Source organism: Vipera berus (assembly GCF_964194415.1).
Source record: "Vipera berus genome assembly, chromosome: 1".
NCBI classification, from domain to species: Eukaryota; Metazoa; Chordata; class Lepidosauria; order Squamata; family Viperidae; genus Vipera; species Vipera berus.
The window spans coordinates 106,858,434-106,879,936 of NC_138202.1; the positions used below are offsets into that span (position 1 = coordinate 106,858,434).

General features: G+C 40.2%; 1 protein-coding gene across 1 annotated transcript in view; it reads left to right on the forward strand.

Annotated features, from left to right (window-relative positions):
- TRPM5 (transient receptor potential cation channel subfamily M member 5) overlaps positions 1 to 20,751 on the forward strand; it is a gene marked incomplete at its 5' end in the record, with an annotated part of 127,191 nt that extends 106,440 nt beyond the window's left edge. Inside the window, 9 exons of the mRNA XM_081330533.1 lie at positions 1,281 to 1,373; positions 5,335 to 5,590; positions 9,897 to 10,015; positions 10,925 to 11,057; positions 14,128 to 14,302; positions 15,163 to 15,331; positions 17,520 to 17,698; positions 19,282 to 19,414; positions 20,487 to 20,751. Coding sequence (XP_081186659.1) covers positions 1,281 to 1,373; positions 5,335 to 5,590; positions 9,897 to 10,015; positions 10,925 to 11,057; positions 14,128 to 14,302; positions 15,163 to 15,331; positions 17,520 to 17,698; positions 19,282 to 19,414; positions 20,487 to 20,694 — 1,465 coding nt within the window. The 3' untranslated portion in view covers positions 20,695 to 20,751. The remainder of the gene's footprint in view (positions 1 to 1,280; positions 1,374 to 5,334; positions 5,591 to 9,896; positions 10,016 to 10,924; positions 11,058 to 14,127; positions 14,303 to 15,162; positions 15,332 to 17,519; positions 17,699 to 19,281; positions 19,415 to 20,486) is intronic.
- Positions 20,752 to 21,503: the final 752 nt, after the last annotated feature.

Here is a 21,503-nt window from a genome sequence, read left to right on the forward strand (position 1 = left end):
TTACCATTTTGCTACAGTCTTGGACAGAGGAAAACCAAACACATTTCTTTGTCTATGTGTGTATGGTGTGTGTGTGTGTGTGTGTGTGTGTGTGTATTCCATAACTGCATCCCCTCTGCCTTTTAGGGTTCTACCTTTGGTTTCCTTGCTCTGTTTCCTCTTCCCCTAAATATCTAGAGCTTTTCCCCTCTGTTAGGACCTCAAAGCTATTTCTGTCTTCCTTTATTTCTTTCTTTAAAAAGGAGAGCTGCTTCCTGTGTTGCTATTATGCCTCTTCTCTTTAGTTTGAGCTCCAGGGTGGCCACTTACTTCTTCATTTATTTATTTTTTTTACTTCAAGCATTACTACAAATTTGTACTGACAAATGTATAGCTGGACTTCAGAGTTCAGAGATGCCACGGGCACCACAGGACATGTGTATTGAAGCTTTTTATATGTTCTGTCTGAAGTCCTGTATCAGCATCCTGATTTGAACTTGTCTTAGACAGAAGGCGTCCCTTTGTATAGAAACCTGCTTGTCCCAAAACACCTCCCTGAATCTTGTGAAGCTCAGGGTGTCACTTTCTCAGGGTGTCATCTCATTTACATCTTGAGAACTTTCAACCTCTCTGGGCTAACTAACCTTGCGCATAGAAAAGGTATCCTTCAAGAAGGAGGCATCCATAGGGGGGCTGATGGTGGTGTCCAAATAGGCAAGATGGAAGAAGTGGTGTGACAATCCCAGCCTTGTTTCTTTGTACTGGTGTCTGGTATTTTCCCCATTTTGGCCCTTTCCAATGCCACTGCTTTAACGAACAAAAACTGTCTTAGAGATACTTGCTTTGAGCTTTCATACCTAACAACCTAAGTTGTACTTCCTGTTCCTTAACCCCACTCCCCAAGTTCCTTGGACAAAAGTGTACCATAATTGCCAGCTTCACACGTATATTTTCCACCAGGCTGTTCAGATGCAATATGATCTGTGTAGATTTATTTGAATTGCATATTTAAAAAATCTCAGAAGGATGATTCTGCTAGTTTTAATTTGGATTTATCATTTATGAGGAGGTAAATTTGGTTTTAATAAGATAAATTCTTGCTTTTTTGCAATGTTTTGTGATATAGTTATACTTATGTGCATTTTTTTTTTAAAAAAAGTATGGCTCAAAAATGTGCAAAGAGAACACTGTAGCTTTTTTGTATAAATCTCAAAAATGAAAATTGTATTGTCACTTCAACTATGGGGAAAAAAGCAAATTTGTTTTCTATAACATTAAGCATTAAATCTATTTCTTTGCAGTGAGGAGACACAGTCAGTGGAGGACCCAGACTCATTCAAAGATCTTGACAGCCTTGATACAGAAAGGACACTGCTGTCCTACAGAAAAAAGAAGTAAGGTTTACATACAGAGAACTAGAAATATTTTTTTAAAGATGCATTTATTAATTGCAATTGCTATGACCATCCAACCATAAAGTGTTAAATACTTTTCCTTATAATGGAGAAGTTAAACTTCATCTAGGGAGTTTGAATTCTTCACCTATGGTTTAGCAGTTATTTTTATGAGCAGAAAAATCTATCTGCACAAATTCTGTGGAAGGCAAAGAAAAAATCAGCATGTCAGTGCACATCCACAAGTCATAACTGTGTGGTTTCTCCCTTTGCATATAGTGAAAGGTTTCATGGGGTTCTGGGACTTTCTATCATTAGGCCTTTAGAAGTTAGAACTGTATGGCTTTTTGTCTATGGAGATTCTCATTCATCCAGGTCATTGTTGTCCCAAAGGTGCTTTTTCAAAAGGCAACTGGAGTTTCTTTGCTTTGCGTGAAGACACTTCTCATCCAAGTATCTTTTACAGTTCTGACTGAATGCCTTCTGACAGAAATCTTTTTGCAGAGATCTAGAAGTTTTTGTTTTTTTAAAATGAAGCAGTCCTATTCATGCTTTCCTCCAGTGAGAACAATAGCAAAATTATGATTATAGATGTTTGATTATTGGGAATAATTATCTTTACAGCTCCAATTCTCAGTGAACATGCAAATCCAAGAAACTCTTTCATTGCTTTATGAGATATATTTGTGACTCCTAAGCTCCACTGACCTGAAAGGGGTATACAGCCAAACAAATATGCAATTTAGGAAATGGGTGAGATCAGCCCCTAGTTAGGATGCCAAATACTTGTCACTTTGGCTAAAATATATAAAATCTTGGTGTATTATTTAAAATTAAATATAAACAACAAGATCTAAAACCAATATTTTGGGGAGGTTGGATTCATTAAGTACAAAGAGACGGTTTATGATTTTTTAAAAAAAATATGCTGAAAAAACTCCCAAGCTTTAATAGTCACTAGAAGCTTGAATTCTGCTTCCTCTGCTGTTTCTTTAATGATGAATTTTAATACAATATCCACCCTATCCACGTTTGCTTCTCTCTGAGATTCCTGCAGTGAAATTATTACTGCAGTTTTTTTAATATTAGTTTGTTGCTATGGGAATGGTTGGGATGAACATTCATATCAAATGTATATATAACCTCACTACAGACTTGCTCACCCAGAGCTCAAAGGAATAGCCCTTTTCACCATGGCTATATTTAATGTTTAATAAAAGTGCCAGGGGAAATTAAAAAACTGTAGTAGGAGTCATTTCCATTGAGCTTCATCTGAAAGCTTTCTTCCTATACACATCCTTCTCCTTAGAATCAGCTCCTAATGTTCATTACCATTCACCATCAGTCACACTATGAATTACAGAAGAGCAACAGAAATATAAAATAACCAAATGGAGATCATTCCATGAATTAGTGTATAATTTGGATCTTTTTTAAAAAAAAAAATATTAAATTTCAAAAATTTAGACTAACATAAAAAGAAAAGACATAGGGAAATAAAAGAACAAGTTAAAAAGTGACAGAAAAAAATCCATCAAACAGATTTATAATCAAAATGGTCTTCACTTTTTTCTAGTACAGAGATATTAAAACAATACAACAACCTCTTTGTAGGCTGTTTCTTTCTATTTAGACCGTGATGCCTTGCGTACAGTCACTCATGCGCTCGTGACCTCTCGGTTAGACTACTGCAATGCTCTCTACATGGGGCTGCCCTTGAGGACCACTCGGAGGCTCCAACTGGTGCAGAATGCGGCCACGCGAGTTGTGATGGGAGTCTCCCGATACTCCCGTGTAACACCTCTTCTCCGTGAGCTGCATTGGCTTCCGGTTGCCTTCCGGGTGAGAATCAAGGTGCTGGTAATGACCTACAAAGCCCTACATGGCATGGGTCCGGAGTACCTTAGGGAGCACCTGCGGCCGGCATCAACTTCCCTCCGCCCAGTGCGCTCCCACAGAGAGGGCGTCCTCAGGGTGCCGCTGTTTGGAGAATGCCGTCTGGTGACCCCCCAGGGGGAGGGCGTTCTCTGTGGGTGCGCCTGACCTGTGGAACCGTTTACCGGTTGAGCTCCGGATGGCTCCCAACCTTCGCTCCTTCCTACGCGACCTAAAAACCTATTTGTTTGAACAAGCCAGCCTGTTCTGATAGGTTTTGTTTTAATTATTGTTTTAATGTAATTTATTTTCTGCATTTGGGCACTAGGGTTTAATTTGTTTTTAATTTCTGTATTTTGGGTATTTTGGTATTTATGTCCCTGTTCACCACCCTGACTCCTTCGGGAGAAGGGCGGTATACAAATCAAATCAAATAAATAAATAAATGATAACAGTATTTAAAATACCATAAAACACTATCAACATTCTGAAAAACCAATACTCATAATATATTCCTCTATTAATTTTAATCTAACACCCAATAACTTGTCAAAAGTGAATAACTGTATATTTGAAAAACTGTACTATTTCTCTAGTCCAGGGGTAGGCAACCTTGGCTCTTTTATGACTCGTGGACTTCAACTCCCAGAATTCCTGAGCCAGCACATTGAAGTCCACAAGTCATAAAAGAGCCAAGGTTGCCTACCCCTGCTCTAGTCGAATCAGATCTAGTCCTCAAATTCCAAATTCCAGAGTTGATTTTTTTTCTCCTTATCCTGTAACATAAGGAGAAAACAGAGGTCTCCAAGTCACAAGAAATTTAGTCAAATTATTGTTTCTAAGCAAGGCAGTCAATTCTGCCATCTGAGCTAGCTCTATTAATTTCAAAGTCCATTGATTTTTCCATTGTGGGTATTATTTGGATCCTCTCTTCTGAAAGCAGAAAACATTCAACCTACAGAGACTTCTACAACCCCCTTCTGTAATCCTGGGTGCCCTGGCATCAGAGTTCCAATGTCAATAAAGACAAAGAGATGGGACTCTCTTTCACAATCTCTGCCCTGGGCCTGTCAACCTCAGAAGTAAGCTTTGTTGCCATCAGGGAGAGTTATTCTGGAGTATTTTAAATTGAGTTCCAGGGATAAAATGCTACTCCCCCTCACCTCCCAAATTTTCATTAAGTGAACTATTGTCGGTCTTCCTAAGTAGATGGACAGAAAACACAACCAGATGAGCTAATTCTAACTTCTTGTAAGTCTACCATTAACAGAACATTGCAAGTCTGAAAGTACAAATCTCCTGTCATCACTTTTTGTAGCCTGATAGGTTAGGAAGGATCCATCCTGAGCTTCTTTTTCTGCCCATTATGCAGCTGCAGATCCTTTCTCCTCCCCCGGTACCTGATCATTTTCTAGGGAGCATCTTTCTTCACCTTTTTCCACCTCCCAAGGTCATCTCAAATATCATTTCAAATATCATTACATCATAATGTTTGTTATCACAAATTGGTTACACTTGCTCATAAGTGATCATAAGTGCAGATTAGAAATGCTGTTTAGATGTAAACTTGTCATTTCATTTCATTAAGGGTCACTTTAGAGAGAATGTGTTGCCACCGCTATTCATAGATACGTAAATTTGACTTGCTGTGAGATTTGCACTCATCAGTGCTTTTGATGCTGTTTGCTATTCCTAACAGATGGACTCTGGGAACTCATTCCTGAAACATTATGAACTTGTGTCAATATGATCTGAATCTCAGGGGGAAAAAGTGATTGGGTATCTGTTGATCAAGTTTCCACTGGAATCAATGAGAGCAATCTAAGTCATATCAATGAAATGAAGATTTCATCGGTTGCTCTTATTAAAAAGATGCATTGAATATCCCCGTACTTTGATAAGGTGGGGAATAAAGCTATTTAAATATAGCAATTAAAACTGAATTGGGGGGAAAACTTATCTGGATGCAGTTGCTTAATTTTAATGGAAGAATTTGGGGAAAAACAGGATGATCAACATCTCTCTAAAGCCAGTCTGAGCCATGTTGAGAATTGCATTGCTATTGTCTGTTCTTTCACTTTTGCAGGGCTGATGCCACACTAGAAGCAGAACCTGCCTCTGGGACTATTGCCTATGCAACATTTATGTTTACACGCTGGAAAAAATTCTGGACTGCTCCTATTACAGTCTTTATGGGGAATGTTGTTATGTATTTTGCTTTTCTCTTTCTATTTGCCTACGTCCTCTTAGTGGATTTTAAATCTCCACCTAAAGGTCCCGCTATCAAGGAGAACATACTCTACTTCTGGGTCTTTACACTAGTCTTGGAAGAAATCAGACAGGTTGGTAACACTGGTCTACAAGGAGAAAGCCTCGGAAATGAAAGTAACTAAATTTTACCAGAATTGGGTCACTAATAAAGGAAAATTAAGTCTTGAGTATTAATTGGGTCCAGTTTCCAAGATACAGCTTCAGGTCAAAATTGCATCAAAAGAATTTATAAAACCCTAGTAAGACCACACCTGGAATAATGCAGCCAATTTGGGTCACCATATCACAAAAAAGATGTTGAGTGTTTGGGAAAAATTCAGAGAAGAGCAACTAAGATGATCAAAGGCCTGGAGATTAAAACATACAAAGAACGGCTATGGTACTTGGGTTTGGCTAGCCGCTAGTCTAAAGAAAAGAAGAAATAAGGGTGGCATGAAAGCAGTATTCCAGTATTTGAGGGGCTGCCACAAAGAAGAGGGGTCATGTTATTCACCAAAGCACCAGAGGGCAGGACAGGAAACAATGGTTGGAAACTGATCAAAGAGAGAAGCAACCTGGAATTAAGGAGAAACTTCCTGACAGTGAGGACAATTAACCAGTGGAACAGCTTGCCTCCAGAAATCATGGGCACTCAGTCACTGGAGATTTTTAAGAAGAGCCTGTCTGAAATGATATAGGTTCTCCTGCTTGAGCAGGGGGCTGGACTAGAAGACCTCCAAGGTCTATTCTATTCTATTCTATTCTATTCTATTCTATTCTATTCTATTCTATTCTATTCTATTCTATTCTATTCTATTCTATTCTATTCTATTCTATTCTATTCTATTCTATTCTATTCTATTCTATTCTATTCTATTCTATTCTATTCTATTAATTACGAGGGGTGTGTGCAATTAGGCTCTATAACTTTTTTTACAAAATGTGATATAGCAATGAGAATGGTGCCACACCAATTGTTATAAATTTATCTTTTTATTGATACCAATAACATAACTTTCCATTCATGTATTGGTTTTTCATGTAACATTTTCATGCTTTTTCACTCTGCAGGAGATTCCACTATTGTTTATCTGGAGCCCAGTAGCTCTGCCTTACTCTTAGGCAATTCCAAATCCCTGACCAGGTCATTTAGTTCACTCTGTGAAATTAGATGTGTTTCAGGAGGAGCATATGGTAGGCTAAAGTTTGGGTCCGCTGGCATAGACGGCTCTGGATCTGTTGCATCCTGCTTATCCTCTTTATCATCACCTGCCTCTAGAGAGTAGGATTCTGATAGATCTGGAATTGGCAAATCCTCACCAAGGGGAACAAGACGCAGTGCGGATAGAATGTTTGGATATTCCACGGTCCACTTCTTCTTTCTTGAGATTGCTTTTGCAACCGGGGGGAACTATGCAAAAATAGCAGTCACTACTATGATTGGTGGATTTTGTCCACACCATTGGGACTATGAAAGGCATAAACTTTTTCTTCTTGTTTAGCCAATGATGCAGATAAGTTGCACATGTAATGCAACAATAATGAGGGGCCAAACTCTTGTTCTGATCTCCTATTTTGCATCCAAAATATAGGTGGTATGCCATTTTTTACCACTGCCATCATACTGCACTTTTGAGATGCAAATGTAACCTCACCACAACTGTAGCAGATAATATCTGCATTGTTGACAGTTTTGTGGCATCTTGCAACTGTTCCTTGGAAATGTTAGGCAATACTTTCACAAGCCACCAGATGTAGTTATATGATGCAGAGATCTGACCAAGACAAATGTGTCTTGCAATGCCGTCCATGGCCCGGGTGCGTTGCTCACTCACGTGTGCAAGCCTTAGAGGACAGGAATGAAGCCTTCAACTGAGCGGGGAGGCATTGTGGGGCCAGGACCCTTGCACCCACATCCAAGCTGTCAGCAGCAGCAACCACCTGAGCAGCCATGAACCCCCTCCCCAGCCACCCACCCACCTGCCCAACCTAGTCCTTGGCTGACTGGCCAGCTGGCACAAATCCTCACCACTCTTATCCTACTCCTCACTCATTGAGCAGCAGTGGCTTGAGTTTCTCTGCTCTGTCTGAGTGAAAGGAAATGGAGGTGCAGACCAGGATTGCTCTCAGTAAGGCAAGTGCATGCAGCGCACATGCATCTTCTTGAGAGCAATCCTGCTCTGCACCTCTGGTTTTTTCCTTCAGGACAGAGTGGAGAAACTCAAGCTGCTGCTGCTCAAACACTTTTTATCCAAACACAGACCAGGGAGGGATTGGAAGGTCCATGTGCCTGCAGTGAGGCACTTCAGAAACGGAAAGGAGCACTCCATGTGACTGCTTGAAACTCCATGTTACTCAGGTCTCCATTCAGATGAAAGGTGTTTGAGCTCCAATGGGGCTATTCAAAATGCAGGGATTCACTGTGTTTTGAAGAGACCCACCAGAGCACAAACACTGCACAATCCAGAATGCCGAATCCTAGCTCCCACCCCACTCCAGGGCATCCACAATGCCAAATCCAAACCCTCACCCCACACCAGGGCATCCACATTCCTCCACTAACCTCCTTTCCAGCTCCGTTCTCCATGTGCAGGGCAACCAAAGATGTTTGTGGGACTAAAAGAAAAGATCAATCCAACCCAACTTCTTAGGAAAAAAATTTGATCTCACAAAATTGGAATGTCTGATTGAACTTTTTTTTACCGGTAGTCCCACAGGCTTCTTTTGTTGCCCTGAATGCAGTGGCAGAGAACAGAGCTGAAAAGGAGGTTAGTGAAGGGATGCTTTGGGGAAGCAAGGGAGATGCTGGCAGAGTGAGGAAGTGGCGGCCAGAGCAGACCCTTCCTTGTTTGGAAGCACTCTATAGGTGCTGAAAGACTTTTTATCCCAATGGAAACCTGACAGAGATTGGAAGGTCCGTATGCCTGGAATGGGGCGCTTGGGAAACGGAGCCTTCTGCTCCATATCTAAGCATGCACTGGCAGCCACGCAAAGCTTCTCTGTCAGATCTCTGTTGGGATAAAAAATGTTTCAGCACCTATGGAATGCCTCCAAACAAAGGGATTGGCTGCGTTTGGAAGCACTCTATAGGAGCTGAAAGACTTTTTATCCAAATAGAACTGCATGCATTTTAACGAGCAAGGGAGTGATCTCATACGAGATTCACTCCCACGAGTTTTTGAGTTATGAGTGGAAAGTGCAGGCTCCCTTAGACTCGTAACTTGAGGACTACCTGTAAATCTTTATTGTGAAATATCCTGAAAGCTTTAGCCAACCAGCATCTTTACCACCTGTTTTCTAATTCATCTAATAAAAATATGTAAGAATTAACACATTTTATCCTGGAGGTCAATAATTTCCCAAAATTTGTAGACCAGTGTAATTTACTCTGTGCTATTTTGCTGTGTTGCTAAATTTATGACGTTAGTCCGGAGGTCCCTAAACCAGAACATGGCAGGAAAAGCAAGGGGAAAAAATGGTAGCATTTTGCCATAGACACTACTAGCATCCTGATTCACTCTGGAGCTTCTGTTCTGAAAGGTTTACACAGCCAAAAGGAAAGAATGAATCCTTCCAGATTATTAATGGCTTCAGGAAGTAAAAATCTGCAAGTAGGTGATAAGAATAAATTATTGCATTATTTCAACTATTTCATATCTTTTCCTTTTCTCCTTTGAAGAGAAACTGTATATATCTGCATTTTTTAAGCTGCAGCTATGCAAAAAGCCTTGAGCTACAGTCAATATTGACTGAATTCATTAAATTTTGGCACAGGGAAAAAAATGAATGGGATTTAGGACTGATTGCTGCAAACACTTCCGCAAGTATAATCCCATGCAAATGTTTATCTTAGTCCAATGTTGAGTTTTAAATGCAGAGTTATCCCATCGCAACTGTGGGAATCTGGTAGCTTCAGTGATGACTTGATCCTGAGTGTGTTACTACAGATATGGACTCACACATATTTCAATGATGTCTCAAACTAGAATATGAAAGTTTGTCAGAACGCAAGAGCATTAAAGTGGTAGGTTCTCTCTCTCCCAGAAAAACCACAGTCTCCTGTAATCACGAAGCTTGATAAAACGCTGTACAATGTATAGTTCAGAATCAATGAATTAATTTTCTGATCCCATCGATCCCATCTAGGGGTGCCAAGTATAGGCTGGCATTACCAACATGGCTATGTCAGGTGGGCCATCCAAACCCATAAGAAGAATTTTCCAAGCAATAGGATGCTCAGGAATGAAAGACCTGTTAGTTATTAAGATATATATATAGGAAGCCTAGGAAAAAAAGTGATCCTTATTTGCAGTTGTCATATATTTTATATTCAATTTTGAAATGTTAAACTATTGACAAAGAAATGAAAGGATTAACATAATAGCTGTTAACTTGCAGAGTTTCTTTACTGATGGAGGCATGAATCTAATAAAAAAAATCAAGCTCTATGTAGAAGATAATTGGAACAAGTGTGATATGTTGGCTATTTCCTTGTTCATCATTGGAATCGCTTGCAGGTATGTGGCTTCAGGTGTTTCTCCTCCCCCCCCACCTTTTTTTAAGGATGAGATTACAGATAGCAAGAGAAGAGATGATACAGTGCTGAGAAAAAAGTCTTAAAAGGCACTAAGTGGCCAAGCATGGCAGATAGCTACCATAAGTGGAAATTATGAAATGATTACTAGTTTAGAATCAGAGATGTCTTGGTGGGAAAAACAAGGAACAACTATTCAACTATTCAGTTCTTGCAAGAATCGGAGGATACCTTGAAAAATTCAATCAGTGCAAACCATAAACAGCAGAGCTATAATTCAACAGTAATATAGGGTAGATGACTACTGTACTTCTTGGTACAGTTGCAATAGCTCTTTTCCAGGGACAACAAGGCTATTCTTTAGCTGTATTTATTTGAGTTTTTAATCCAGCCAGAGTCACTGTTATGCAAGATGGGCTGCCATATAAATGGAATAAACACATAAACAAATATCTAAATGGTGCAAAATAAGGATCTTATCATGCCTGAAAAACCAGCATTGGTTGCTAATTTCAACCAACCAGTTTCTGGGCAACTGGTGATTTGTCATGATCTTGGATAAGATTAGCTGAAGAGACTTCTGTAAGGATTCCCCCACTTTCAGAGAGTATTCTTTGGGAATATGAAGAGAGCATTATTTGCAAGCTATAGGCCATAAACATTTGGAAATAGATATTTACACCTGTATTTAGAAAAAACTTAGTTTGAGCTGTTTTATTCTGATATTAATAGTTATGTATTTGTGTTCTAATGGTGCCTTCCTACTGTATTCCTAATTTATTTTACTTTATTTTTGCATCTTTTTCATGATAACTGCCTTCATCCTCTTATCAGGGTAGAAAGGGAAGGCATGAGTTAAATATTAATACACAAATATTTCTTCACCCTCCAGAATGTTTAATTCAACCTTTTACGATGGTCGAACAGTACTAGCAATTGATTTTATGGTGTTCACTCTGAGACTGATTCATATTTTTGCCATTCATAAACAACTGGGCCCAAAGATTATCATTGTGGAAAGAATGGTAAGTGCAGCATTGCCTAGAGCAGGGGTAGGCTGCCTGGAGGCAGTCCAGGTCTGGATGGGGAGAAACAGGCTTCGTCTCAATCCTGCCAAGACTGAGTGGCTGTGCATACCGGCATCTCGGGTTAACCAGACTATTCCATCTTTAACGATGGGGGGGTGAGGTGTTACCCCCCGTTGATAGGGCTCGCAACTTGGGTGTCCTCCTGGATTCACGGCTCAGTTTTGAACATCACATAGGATCCGTGACCAGAGGGGCTTTTGCCCAGGTTCGCCTGGTGCGCCAGTTGCAACCCTATCTGGACCGAGATGCCCTACGCACAGTCACCCATGCGCTCGTGACCTCCCGTTTAGACTACTGCAACACTCTCTATATGGGGCTGCCCTCGACGACCACTCGGAGGCTTCAGCTGGTGCAGAATGCTGCTGCGCAAGTTGTGATGGGGGTTTCCCGATACTCCCATGTAACACCTCTACTCCGTGAGCTGCATTGGCTTCCGGTTGCCCTCCGGGTGAGATTCAAGGTGCTGGTGATGACCTATAAAGCCCTAAATGGCTTGGGTCCGGGATATTTAAGGGAACACCTGCTGCCAGCACCAAGTTCCCTTCGTCCTGTGCGCTCCCACATGGAGGGCCTTCTCAGGGTGCTGCCGGTAAAAGACTGCCGGCGGATAACACCCAGGGGGAGGGCCTTCTCAGTGGGTGCGCCTGCCCTTTGGAACCAGCTGCCCATGGAGCTTAGGACTGCCCCCGACCTTCGGTCATTCCGCCAGGACCTGAAGACCTGGCTCTTTGAGCTTTCCGGCCCAGGCTGAGAGTTTTTAAATGGGGTTTTATATTTGTTCAGGGATTAAATTTAATTATTTTAACTGTCTTTAACTTTTGTATTGTATTGACGTTTTTAAATTCCCTTGTAAACCGCCCTGAGTCCTATGGGAAAAGGGCGGTATGTAAATTCAATAAACTAAACTAAACTAAACTAGGCAACCTTAGCTCTTTTATGACTCGTGGACTTCAACTCCCAGAATTCCTGAGCCGGCTGGCTCAGGAATTCTGGGAGTTGAAGTCCACGAGTCATAAAAGAGCCAAGGTTGCCTACCCCTGGCCTAGAGAAATGAAAACAAATGGGGTTGGACCTGGTTTTCAATCTAGCAGACTCAAGGGAAATTATGCTATTAACTTCAAATTTCTAAGTATGGTTACATTCACCCCCATATTTATTTATGTATTGACTTACTAAGACATCTATCGGACACCCTGTAGAAGATTTCCTTGTTGTCAGTGTGCCAGGCACACAGAAAGGGCTCTTTCCTCCCCCCACCCCCATTCTCTTCCACTCTATGTTTAGAAACCTAGCAACATTTTTTTTGCTTTTCTTTGTTGCTTCCTTAGCCTTGGTGGAGCAGTGGGCTAATGCCTCCTTAAGTAACACCAGCTGCCTGCAATTAGTGCAGGTTCGCATCCCACCAGGCTCAAGGTTGACTCAGCCTTCCATCCTTCCGAGGTAGGTAAAATGAGGACCCAGATTGTTGGGGGCAATTAAGCTGACTTTGTAATAATGCCGCTTGGGGGGTGTATGAAAGCCCTAATAAGCAGGCATATACATAGAATGAAGGCTACTGCTAAGCTTGTAAGCCGCCCTGAGTCTTCGGAGAAGGGTGGGATATAAATGGAATTAAAATTAAAATTAAATTAAAATTATTTTTATCTCAGCTTTTAAAACTGTATTTGAATCTTAATTAGCTATCCTGGACACTGTTTTGAGGAGAAAGTCAGTATAATATAATATTGAAGAAATAAAAAGAAATTCTGCTCTTCGTAAATGCTTATATTTATCTTCTAAAATGCAATATATTGGAAGGAACTTCTGCTAGGTTGGAAGTACTAGAACAGTGATGGCGAATCAATTTAGAACAGGGGTGTCAAACTCAATTTCATTGAGGGCCACATCAGCATTGCAGTTGCCCTCAGGGGGCTGGGTGGGCGTGGCCTACTGGGTGGGTGTGGCTAGAGTGCATATGGCCTACTGGGTGGGCATGGCCAGCTCTACATAGTTCGCATCAAGGGTGCCTATGGGGGCCTGGGCAGGAGTGGAACAGATCTGACGGTCTGTGGCAAAAGGAGGGTCTCTGGGCCAGGGCCAAGGCAGTGGGGGCCGTTCCCTCACTGTTTCCAGGATGGCTTCGCAGGCCACATGAAACCACTTCGCGGGCCGGATCTGGCCCCCGGGCCTTGTGTTTGACATGTCTGTTTTAGAGACTGAGTGCCCAAACTGCAACCCCAAACCCACTTATGTATTGTTGGGTGCTGGGTGGGTGTGGCCCATTGGGTGGGTGTGGCCAATTGGGTGGGTGTGGCCAATTGGGTGGGCATGGCGCATTGGGTGGGTGTGGCTGTGGTGGTAAGGGCAGACTGGGTGGGACTAAAAAGTTCAATCAATTCCAACTTTGTGAGGTCTTTTTTTTTCTCGCGAGAAGTTGAAATTGATTGATTGATTGAACCTTTTTTTTTGCACATGATGGTGGAGGCCTAAAGCAAAAAGGTTTTATAAAACCCAGCTGAAGGCCAAGAACTGGGCCAACGGCATACGTGCCCACAGAGAAGGCTCTGCATGCCACCTGTGGCACACGTGCCATAGGTTCGCCACCACAGTACTAGAAGTTAAAAAAAAAAGAGGGGGGGAGCCCTGACTATAGCAGAAGGAATTTTTCCTGCAAAAGATGCAAGAAGGTAACTTTTCTTTCAAACATTTGTCTATGTGTGTGTGTGCATGTGTGTGCTCACTAGACATATGACTAATAACTTTGCATTCTAACATATTTGTACAGCCTGCATTAAACAAAATAGTCCTTCCAATAAATCTAAGTCCTAGTTCGGCATGAAAGAAGCTTTCTGAGAATACATGATGAGAAGGAAAAGAAATCCATTCTGATTCTCTTTGAATGTTTCTAATCGAATAGACCCCAACTTGACTTTTTCAGATATCTTGGGTCTATAACACACCTGGAGGGCATAACGGTGGAGGAAGAGAGTTTCAAATTTTAGTTCTGCCTTATTATTTTTTTTTACAGATGAAGGATGTTTTTTTCTTCCTCTTTTTCCTGAGTGTGTGGCTCATTGCATATGGTGTGGCCACACAAGCTTTGCTTCATCCTGATGACAGTCGTGCTGAGTGGATTTTCAGGAGGGTCCTTTATCGTCCCTACCTTCAAATATTTGGACAAATTCCACTGGATAAAATAGATTGTGAGTTTCATTTACAGTACCTCAGCAATACTGCTTTTTGATTAAAGGGGTTTTGACAGATAATAATAAATCAGTCAACAGCATTCTCATTGCACTGTATCTGAAGTCATCTGTACTGTAAGGTCTATATTGTATTCATGATAAGGAATGGCATAATCCACTAAGATAAGCATAGAGCAATTCAAAACTTAACACCGTGTGCTGATTTGCACAGTATTATAAGTCCAACCACTGAATCATACCAACCAGCTAGAAACATTTAGTCACATGTGAGTAAAGCCATCATTTACATAAGATAGAATTGATACAGTAAAGGCAACAGCATAGGGCAAATATGAAAGCATTTTGGTTACCTGTGGCAAAAGCCTGTTCTAGTCCTTCACCTTGAAAATCAGTCTAAAATGTTTGGTTTAAGTTAGATTCAGTGATATCAATGAGGTTTATGACAGAATCCTCCAAGTCCTTTGGCTGGGGTGTTTCTTCAGAAGTTCTGACAGAAATGGCAAAGTCCAGTTGTCCTCTTTTGCTACATCTTTTTGTTTCCCCTGTTAAATTCTGTTCTACTTGCAGGCTCTAATTCCTAGGCCTGTCCCTTATAGATGCTCCTGCTGTGTGTCAGCTGCATCAATTCACCTGATTCCTTTGTAAAGTCAATGTAGTAGTTTGTAGCAAATCATTCTGAAGCTTTAACAGTTTCAACCTTCCTTCCTTCCTTCCTTCCTTCCTTCCTTCCTTCCTTCCTTCCTTCCTTCCTTCCTTCCTTCCTTCCTTCCTTCCTTCCTTCCTTCCTTCCTTCCTTCCTTCCTTCCTTCCTTCCTTCCTTCCTTCCTTCCCTCTTTTTTTAAACTTCACTACCACAGCATCTCGCATGGATTTTGGAAACTGCACATTGGGTCAGCAGAGGAACCAGACGGCAAGTGACTTCTCATGTCCCAGTGCCTACGCTAATTGGCTGGTCATAATACTCTTAGTCATCTTCCTACTGGTTACAAATGTGCTGCTTATGAATCTCTTAATTGCCATGTTCAGGCAAGTATAAAATGAGGGTCTATAAGAAAATAGAAGCCTTCTGTCAAATAGCCACAGATAGAATAATATGCATGCACACTCTCTGGGACATATCTTTTGTGTGTGTGTGTTTGTGTGTGTGTGTGTGTGTGTGTGTGTGTGTGTGTGTGTAATAGATGGAATCCACAAAAGGTTTTGCAAAGAAAAGCAGTAGCAAAATAAACACAGTGAGAGTATAGCTATGTGTTCTGAAATAAATCCTGTTGAGGAAGTGTATTGTGATTTACTTCTGGATAAGTGTGCGCTGGACTGACATATTACCTATTAGTTCTTGACTTACAACCACAGTTGGAACCAAGGTTTCGATTGCTAAACAAGGAAGTTAGGTCAGTCATTCCCAATCTTGTGGTCTTTTTTCCCATGGTCATTAAGAGAATCAGTGCAGGTTTTTAAGTGAATTGCATGGTTGTCAGGTGAATCCAGCTTCCCCCATTGACTTTGCTTGTCAGCTGATTGGGAAGATCATAAATGGCCCTCACATGACACCGGGACACTGCAACCATCATACATATATCTTGGTTGCCAAGTGCCCAAATTTTGATCATGTGACTGTAGGGCTGCTGCAATGGTCATAAGTGTATCACTTTTTTCAGTGCTATTGTAACTTTGAATGGTCACTAAATGAATGATTGTAAGTCAAGGACTACCTGTACAGTAATGGTCTGCTTCCTTAGCACTCATTTAATTGGAATTTGGGTATCCAAGAGATCAAGAGCCTTGGTGGAGCAGTGGGCTAATGCCTCCTTAAGTAACACCAGCTGCCTGCAATTAGTGCAGGTTCGCATCCCACCAGGCTCAAGGTTGACTCAGCCTTCCATCCTTCCAAGGTAGGTAAAATGAGGACCCAGATTGTTGGGGGCAATTAAGCTGACTTTGTAATAATGCCGCTTGGGGTGGGGGCGAAAGCCCTAATAAGCAGGCATATACATAGAATGAAGGCTACTGCTAAGCTTGTAAGCCGCCCTGAGTCTTCGGAGAAGGGCGGGATATAAATGGAATTAAAATAAAATAAATAAAATAAAATAAATCCCAGGTTTGTCACAAAAAGAATTGCTGAAGGTTCTCAGTCCACTGAAAATAAAGACTTATGGTAATATTGTTCAGCCTATTATTAATATGTGTAAACACGTTACTTTTGCAAAGTTTAAATTCTTAATAAAGTTGTGCATGTTGTGCAACAGCTAATGCGTGCAGGTAGTTAAACAGATAGACCTATCTCTGGAAGTAATCTATTTGACTTTATTTTCTTTGGAGATTAATAAGAACTTTTTATAGCTTATGTGGAGTTCTAGACATTTGTCTTTGTAAGACTTTTTATGAAACATACTTGCCATCTTGGGACCTTTCAAAATCCACTGAAAAATATTTACTATGATCTCATCTGGCTCAGAGATATATTGCAATATAGTTGGATAACCTTCTTCAAATAGGCAGGACTACCGATGTGATCTTTCAATAGACAGGACTACTGGTATTCATGTGATCATATTATCTCTTCCTGATCTGGAAGTCCTAAATAGCTCATGTTCCTTCCAGTATTGGGTGATGTACTTTTGTCACACAGAACAAAAATAAGAAAGGAAACATAAACTTTGTCTATTTTAAACCAAGGGACATAACAACACTAAAACAAATGCAGCCTAAAATATTCTATGGTCACTTGAAAGACCTATTCTCAGGTAGCAAATAAATATATCAGTTGCAGATATTAAATGTTTGATGGCACTTGAAATATAAAACAAGCTGATGAAACACACAGCTTGTGGAGAGTATTGGAAGAGATTTTGACAAAATAGTGATACTGTTTCAGGTGTAGTCTCATTTGTCTAATGCATCAAGTATATCAATGCTTGAAAATTCACAGGAATATTTTACCGCTTTCAAGAAGGTATTAACTGAAATCAAACTCAAGGCCTAGAACTGTCTCTCCAAATCACTGGAAACAGTTATCACATTTCATACACAATGAATTGTCAAATTCATTTTATCTCAGCAGAACCCAAACTTGTTTATTGTCAGTGTTAATCACACCAAGAAAAGCTGGCAGACCGCTTTCTCAGTTAGAAAAACATCAAGAACTTTACACTTCTGAAAACAATCTTCTTTTTAGAGAATGAGATCTGTTGATACAACCCTTCTTCCTTTTAAGTTACACTTTTCAGGTTGTTCAAGGGAATGCAGACATCTTCTGGAAATTTCAGCGATACAACTTGATTGTTGAATACCACGGTCGTCCTGCATTTGCTCCTCCTTTTATCATTATTGACCACGTTAAACTATTTCTTAGATGGGCCCTTAAGAAGACAGAACACAAAAAAGAACATCTGGGTAAGCTGTGGGCAGAGTGGTAAGAACAAGCTGAGGATTATATACATACATACACACACACATACATGCAGTACATATATTAATGTATCATCATAAACCGTGTTATCACTTTATGCAATAGTAAAGTTCATTTCTATATAATTAGCTGTGGATTATTATTTTTAAAAATTGAAATGGATTGTAGGGGATGAATAACCTTCTTCACTATGGTGCCCTCCAGATGGTTTGTAATCCACACTATCTGGATCATTTTACATTGCAGAGGTGTCAGGACCCACTTCAAGCCCACATCTTAAGAAAGCAGAACACTTGGAAACAATTTCTTCCAAGCAGGAACTTTTATTAAGAGTAGGTGATAGCAGGCATAATAGACAGGATCTGAGATTTCCCACGCAATGCAGCAGATTATAGTGTCCCCAAGCAGGACCCCACCCCATAGATCGACCACTCAATGTGGGATAGCCAATCCCCAAGTGTTAAGTCTGTTATGGGAACTGGGGAGATAACATCGGTCTATCTCCAGCTCACGCAGCGAGAGTCGGTGGCTTCTTCACACCTTTCTCTGAGACTGCAGACATTAACCAGACACTGAGGTTACATTCCTTATTTCCTCCTTTGTTCTTAACTGACAGTTTAAAAAGATAGAGTTCAGAGAGAGAGAGAGAGAGAAAGAGAGATAACGCAGGAAACAGGATACAGACCCAATAAACAAAATAAAGGATTACATTTTAGCGAATGGAGGAAGTGAAAGTAATAGCCCTGCAGGCACATCCCCACTTCCCCTTGGAAGTATGGCAAAACCCAGGAAAAGTGGGATGAAATAGAAATGAAATAAAATAAAATAGGAATGGGTTTTGACAAGAGGTCTGCATTAAAATGGTATTATCTGTAATTACATTAAAACAAATTAAGGTAAAAAACAAAATTGAATTAAACATTAATTTTTAGTTAAAAACAAAAACTCATACTCGGTAGAAACTATTACTGCTGTAGCAGAGAACAAATTGATAAATACTGTATCTGTAAGATCCAAAGTTAAAAGTGAAGACTGCTGTGGGGTATCCATCTCCAAAAGATTTTCCAATTTTATTTACAAGTAGATTAAAAATAGACTACTATTTTTAGGACATTGGTCTACATTGGGGCTTTGAGGAAGCATTCAGAATGGAAATTAAGGATGCCCACAAATCCTCCAGGGTAGAGATGAACATTTGTATGGGGAAACAGTTCCTATGCTGGGGGTGCAGGAGTGGTGTCTTGTGCATTTGTGAACTGGCTTACTGGGCTTCTTTCAAAATACAGGTATGAGTCAGCCATTGGACTTGGACTACATGGTCCCTTTCTTATCCACATTCCTAAAATGTATATTCAAGTTTAAGAAAGCTCTATGAAAACTAGGCATGCAGTATTACTGAGGTGCATTCAATATTCATTTGATTGTAGGGTAATATTGAAACTCTATGGAAAACCAACAATAGTGATGATTTTGCTATATTTTGATGTTAGTTTACCCCCCAGCCCCAGCCCCCCTTTGGCAACTGTTTCCTTCTCCTCGTCCCAAGTCTAACTCTCCCTTCCTTCAGAAAGAGACATTCCAGAAGAACTGGATCAAAAATTAATAACCTGGGAGTTGCTACAGAAAGAAAATTATCTGTCAAACTTGGAAACAAAGAAAAAAGAAAGCAACGAGGAAAAACTGAAGAAAATGTCAGACAAGTAAGTAAACGTCTGCAAGTAAAATGCAGTTTGACATAATTAAAAAGCAAGCAGCACATTTACAGGTTTATAATTAGATCAGGTCAATTAGGTTTTATTTACTTCATTTTCATTGTCTTATTCTTTTCCTGTTTTCCTTTCCCTTTTTGAAGCTGTTAACCCCATCCCCATATGAAACTTAATCCAACACTGTTGTTCTTCAATTCAAAACACTGCAAATGTGTACAAACAGATCCTTCTTTGGGTGATATGGGAAATCCCAACATTCAAAAATGCAGACACATTATTTGGAATATAGCCCTTGCAATGAAAATGTCAGGAATTGCATGAATAGAAGTCATTTTTTTGTGATAAACTATTCTAAATGTAGTGATGAATAGCAGATTCTGATGTTTAAAGCTGAGTTCAGACACCCAATGGATCCTAGAGGTTCATTAACTGAATTCTGACTAGGACAGGATTGCACAACTGTTACCTCCATGTAGAATCTATGTACAGTACATGGAATTTGAGTAGCAGGTAGCAATCACTCAAAATCCAAGCTAGAAGATATGAGTAGCTATTGTAAGTGGATGAATTCAATCTTACTGTTCATTTCCTAGATCAACAGCCCCCAATCTTTTGGGCACCAGGGACCGGTTCTGTGGTTTGTCCGTGGACCGGAATGAGCTGTGGTTTCGTGTGCTGTCTGCATTCCGCAGATGAGGCTTTGTTTGCGCGGCCCAGCTTCTGGCATGGCATGGACTAGTGCCAGTCCACGGACTGGGGGTTGGGGACCCCTGTCCTAGATGAATAATTATTAATTCACAGAAATTATTTGCAGTAGACACTATTCTAAAGATCAGGGGTCTTCAAACTTGACCCTTTTATGACTTGTGGACTTCGGCAACTCCCAGAATTCCTCAGCCAGGCACGTTGGCTGAGGAATTCTGGGAGCTGAAGTCCACAAGTCATAAAAGGGCCAAGTTTGAAGACCCCTGTCGTAGATGGATGCTCTACTGAGTTCTTCAGGACCTTCTCTCTGACAATGTTCTTGTTTTGACTCTATTATTGTTGGTTCATTTTAAAACAGGGTGGACAGCCTTTTAAAGAATTTTAGTGGTCTAAAAGAGCAAGAGAAACAACTTAGATCTTTGGAATCAAAAGTAAGAATTTCTTTTTATGCTTCAGTTGCACAATTTTTAATTTGTTCATACATATGTTTCCAAGATCAATGTTCAGAAATCATGATAGGATTTCATGCATCAATCAATTTTTTTGTTTGGGGCATGCTTAAGTGAGGTGGATAAACAATAGTTTATGGCCTTCTCCAGAAGGATACTTCAATAACAAGTATACCTTCAAAATATGTTACATTGAAAGGACATTTTGGATTCTAAACCCAATGAACAGTTCATAGATTCAAAGGGCTCAATGGAACAAAAGAGCTAAGGAGAAACTATTTTATACGCAATTACCCAGAAGTAAACCTACTGAATGGTCAAACCTTAGTAAGTGGGTAGAGGGTTTCAAACTTCAGCCTACGATCGCATTCTGATTCTATGATTGTATCACACACAAAAAACCCCACTATGCCATCAAGTTTGATTTCCCAAAATTTTGCTATAATTAGTATTATAATTGTAGTATGTCTCAAATAGTAATGGTATCAAAATAATTTGTTTTTATTATGCAGATTAACTACTGCAGAGTTATGCTTTCTTCAATGGCAGACACTTTAGTGAAAAACAGTTTATTTTTCAGCAGGCCAATTTCAAACTACACACGTGAGTAATGTGTTGATAAAAGATTGGGTGGGGTGGGTGAGGAATGCAAAACAAAGTAAAAAAAACTAAAATCCATAAAAACAGCCTGATACTAAAAAATACACACCAGAATTGCTGTAGAAGAGTCCATAACAGTGGTAAGTACAATATTGGCTGTGACTTCATACATTGCAGTCATAATGAAGTTTGTTAGGCTTGGGCTGGGTTTTTTGTATCCAGCCATTTTAATTAATGCTTAACAAATTGTGCCAATAAAACAATGCTTTATTCAATAAACTATGAGAAACAAGGTGTAGCCCTTAGGAATGTATAAACTTTTATTT